Genomic DNA, 5,083 nt, shown 5'->3' on the forward strand with positions numbered 1-5,083 from the left:
TTGATGGATCGAAAGCGCTAGAGGGGGGTGAATAGCGCTCGTGGCTATTTCGTTTTTCGAAATCGTAAAAGCTTGTTCAGAAATAACGCAGCGGAAAGTAAATAAAGTGGACACGAAGGATTTACTTCGTTCAGAGCCTGTGACGACTCCTACTCGAAGGCCCGCGATCCTTGATCGCTTCCGGTGGGCAACAACTATAATTCGTAAAAGTTATTACAAGCTAAGTACAATTTAAGCAGTAAAGAATATTGTACCGACAATAAAAAGTCTAAAACTGAAGCTCCGGGTTGTCGTTGCAGCACTTCTGAGTCGAGACGTTAGCAGCTTGTCGCACGGAGAATGCTTAGAAGATTGTTGTTTCTAAAGCTGCACCTCAACCCTCCTTTTATATGAGGTTCCGGGCGCCTGGGACCTTTCCGGGCGCCTGGAGTGTGGCGTGGCCAGCCAACCAGGTTGCTCCATGTCGCGAAGTCGCGCAAGGGATAAAAGTTGGTCCCGGGCACCCGGACCTCCTTTTTCCAGGAGCCGCTTCTCCTGCAAAACAAGGTTAGTCCGAGCAATTGCATACCCTGCAAGACAATGTTAGAATCTGATAGTTCATAAGTGAAAAAGAGCTGACAGTCTTCGGACTGTCCGAGTCTGACTTCGGATTTCCAACCGGAAACCCTAGGTCAACCCGACGCCTACTGTTCCCTCTACGGGGAACGCGTCCTCACCTACTCCACTCAGGAAATTTACCTGGTGACAGTCCGGTCCTTCAGACCGACTGGACTTTTCGCCTAGGGTTACCACCCCCTAAGACCTAGGGTTACCGCCCCCTAGGGTTTTTCTCCACCTAGGGTTACCGCCCCTTAGGGTTTTCCTCCACCTAGGGTTACCGCCCCCTAGGACCTAAGGTTACCACCCCTTAGGGTTTTTCACCTGCCTAACCGCAGCTAGGACTTTCCTGAAACACTCATTCAAACATGTTAGATCATACACTAACTTAACTTTGAATCCTTTGCCATTATCAAAACTAAGGTTCGATCATCGGATGCTTCCTGCACCAACAAATTCATCGTTATAAAAACTAGAAATTAGCATCTACACATTGTAGAAGCTAGTAATTAGCTAGTTACTACATGTTGTAGAAGTTATATGTTAATTTCTTGACTAATGTTTACTCGAAATGTAATGAATATCATCATGGAGATGGAGTCTTCATCATTTATTTTACTCATTTAAATATTATTTTAATCAGATTATTTTTCAAAGAAATAAAATTAAAATATATAAAATCATTGTTGTAAAGATTGATTGTTAACTTCTACACAATTGAAGGATGTGATAATGTAAGAATATTTTAGACAGTTTATATTAAATGGAACTTTTATTTAATTTTAATTGTAAACTAGGGGTTTATATATGATTTTACAAATGATGAGTGTCCTTTAAATTTCAGCTCAAATTAAAAGGCGTAACATTGCGCAAGAGAAGCCGTGCAAGTTTGATCTGGGAAGACATAATCAAAGTAGCTGCGTCATCTCTATAAACCCTCCACCAACCACCCTCAATAGCTCCCTGCCGACACACATGAAAAGGAGACTAGATTAACATTATAAATAGCAAAGATCTAAGCTTAAAATAACCCCCAAATCCAATCTATCAAGTCATGAGCGTCCTGTGGTCTTGTTGGATGGGGGATCTTATCACGTGGGCGTTTTCCCATCAAAATCGTCGCGGCCACTGTTCAACATTTTGACAACACATCTTTAACAATTATTGACGATTACAGAGGGGAGAAAATGAGAACAAACGATTCACGAATTTTGAATGCTGAAGGAACAAGCCAGTGTACAGTTGTTGGTAATTAACACCAATAATGGAGATGCATGGCGGCATGGGCTAGCTTCGATGGTCAGTTGACGCGTCTGCAGTTGGTGCGGACCTCTCCGGGGTAGCCGGTGAGGACGCCGATGGCGCTCATCTTGACGATGGAGGCGGCGAACTTGAGCTGGAAGCGCTTGTAGTTGGAGGCGAGTTGGTTGACTTGGAAGGCGGTGCTGGGGGTGGAGAGCAGGGTGTGGTCGGAGGTGAAGAGGCCGCGGTTGCGGAGGACGAGGCGGTAGTAGTGGTTGTCGAACTTGTGCGGCGTGTGCGGGTCCATCGACACCGTGTTGTTGCTCTTGGCCGGGCACTGCTTCCTCAACGCCCTCGCGTACTTTCTGTCCAGCGTCGGGTCCTGAGAATCCAGCCGCTTCTCGAAGGCGTCGCAGTGCGCAATGCCCACCGTGTGAGCTCCTGCAAAGTCCAAATTAACGAGTTTAATTCATTTAGCCAGTAGATATATCATGGCCGATCGATTGGTAGGGGTTAATTTATAATTCACCAGAGAGGACGACGAGATCTTGCTGGCTCAGGCCTTTGGAGATGAACAAGTCGGTGAGCTTGGCGAGCTTAGAGTTCGGCGACGGGAGGATGTCGGCGTCGGATTCAACAGAGATCCGGCCATCTTTTCTGCCCGACGGCACCCTGTAGTGGATTCCTCCGTACTGCGACACGGCAGATTAATGAGTCATTGACGAAGCCACTAACTAGCTGACTAATAAGAGGAAGAAGCAGGGGAATTGAGTCAGAACAAAAACAGAGGTCCTCACATGAACAACGGCGTCTCTGGCCGCGAATGCGAGGAGGTCAGCGCAGGAAACGACTCCCTTGCAGGCAGCTTCCAGCTTCTTCTTCACGGCGTCGATAATTTCGAACCCCTCCAGCTCGAGGTTGATCTTCGCGTCCTTCTCCGCTTTGCTAGTCTTGGTGGAGTCTAAAAAGATGGAACCATCACAGCCCTGCCACAAAATATATATCGCACATGCCCATCAGCGTTCACAACTTCCATGGATGAAGTTGATGACTGAATTAATTGCTTACCCTGACGAAGCAATCATGGAAAAGCATCCGAAGCAGGTCAGCTCCGACACCTTCATCATCCTTGAGGGCCTTCTCTATCTCCTCCCTCACAATCTCTTCAGCTCGAGGGCAACTGTGGGAGTAGTAACCAACCTGGAGCTGGCCTTGTGCTCCCACTGCGCCAAGCCACAAGACCAAGGCAAAGGCTGCCAACATCACTCCTCTTCCTCCCAAAGCCATATCGTCTCACACCTCCACTCCACAAGCTAAAGTACCAGTCTCAATTACTTAGTTCTCACTGTTGCTCAATTGAAGAACGTGTTTCATCACCCTCCTATATAGCAATTAGCAAGGTAGGTGCAGGCTTTTTTAATTGGTCCTCTTGCATTGCTAGTAGCTAGCCGCCTCTATCCATCATGTGATTCTCTTCGAAGAGCTGGAAGCCATTGCACAACAGCCAAATAAGCTGGTCCCTTCACTCGTATGCAAAAGAAAAGTATCCTGTACCAATGCATCCTCTCCGCCATCATAATTAGACCAATGACAACAAGGTACAAATAAACATTGATTAAATATTCATCTTGCAAATATTAAATTGGTGCTACAATTACAATTATCATTAATCTCCTTATTTCATTGTAGAAAAAAAATTAAAAGTCCAAATTAATCTCATAGTCTTTCAAAGGGAATATATTTTAGTGGTTGTGGTCATACATTTAATGAGATATTTTATATCTATTAAAAATTTACCTCCTGAGTTATTAAAATAATTACTCATATAGGTATCAACTGTACTAATTCATGGAGACAATCATATTTTTTTATAATTTCTATAAAAAGATTATATGTTGATCTCGGATGCCCAACACGATCGGTCTCACAAATCAAGAAACTGAACAAATCATCAAACAAAAAAAAATATTTTCTATCTTTAAGTGAATGGATATGTATTTCTTGAAATGTTATTTTCACAAGCATGTGACATCTCAACTCGATACCACCTAACATTACACTGGAAAAGCAACGAATTGCTCCTCCTGTCAAACACGATATTGATGCAAACAAAAAACAAAAAAAGGAATGACATTCTAGGTCTAACACCATATCTATCGATCTTGGGGTCTCTTCTTTTGATTCCTCCAACAAACTATCCAATCTTGACAAAACCTACTCTCTTTCTCTAGGTTCTCAAAATACAATACCTTCGTGAAACCAACCTGCTCCATCCCCATCAACGACCAACTCTAATGGTAATGTTCCTCAATGCACACTTCCCCTAGGTAACATTTATGCTCAATGTTCATCTCGTCATTGTTGGGGCCATTGACATCACTAGAGAGGTAGTGATTTGCTTTGTTTCACTTTCTTTGATTATGTGCTCATCTATAAGATGTTAATGCACAATGAAAAATATAAAATAAATACATAAATAAAATACAAACACAACAAATCAATTTTTATGTAGTTCAGAATATCTGGTTATACTTCACAACCTAGCATCCTAGTGATAGCATTACAATACTTAATCCTTCTCGGATATCTTCTCAAAGCAGAGAAACCTCTTACCATTTCTGTTCTTATAAGCAACACAAAACAAAGACAAAAATACAAGTGAAAATAAATAAATTGAAATAAGCAAGTTTACATTAATTAAACGTTTCCTTAATTAAGCATTTTTAGTTGCTTTGGATTACCTCCTGAAGGTCTAGAATGCAACAACATTTTTTGTCCTCTTTTATAGGCTTCAAGTTGTGGTTATAAACCATCCAATAGTTGACTACTAGCTCCAATCAATCGATTGATTTGATCAAAATTGAACATTACTCTACCCAATGGCTTCATCTGAACAACAGTTGACTAACCATCTCTATCAATCGACTTATGACAATTAGTAGAGTTGATCAGTCTAGTTTCAGACATTCTATTTGTTCAAATAATGTCATTAGTCAACTAATCATCTCCATCAATTGACTGATGACAATCAATCGAGTTCTTGAATCGAGCCAAAAACATTTTGCTGACTGCAACAATATCATTAGTCGACTAATGAACCACATCAATTAATTGATCACACTGGAAATTCCTTAAACCCCTCAAATCTTGAATTCATGATTTAGGGTTTATCAATCGATTATTGTTCCATAGTAGCCAATTGATATTGTTGGTGCAATTGACCTCTGGTCAAGGTTGACTAAGC

At 42.1% G+C, this 5,083-nt stretch overlaps 1 protein-coding gene across 1 annotated transcript; it reads right to left on the reverse strand.

Moving 5' to 3' along the window:
• Positions 1 to 1,785: 1,785 nt before the first annotated feature.
• Positions 1,786 to 3,220, reverse strand: LOC122038524 (peroxidase 5-like). The gene is made up of 4 exons (XM_042598313.1): positions 2,908 to 3,220; positions 2,637 to 2,825; positions 2,369 to 2,531; positions 1,786 to 2,280 (listed from the first exon to the last, which is right to left on the reverse strand). Exons 1-4 carry the CDS (start codon positions 3,124 to 3,126, stop codon positions 1,898 to 1,900), a joined length of 954 nt encoding a protein of 317 aa, XP_042454247.1. The 5' UTR covers positions 3,127 to 3,220; the 3' UTR covers positions 1,786 to 1,897.
• Between the last annotated feature and the right edge of the window lie 1,863 nt (positions 3,221 to 5,083).

The sequence above is a fragment of the Zingiber officinale genome, chromosome 1A, assembly GCF_018446385.1.
Source record: "Zingiber officinale cultivar Zhangliang chromosome 1A, Zo_v1.1, whole genome shotgun sequence".
Taxonomy (NCBI): domain Eukaryota; kingdom Viridiplantae; phylum Streptophyta; class Magnoliopsida; order Zingiberales; family Zingiberaceae; genus Zingiber; species Zingiber officinale.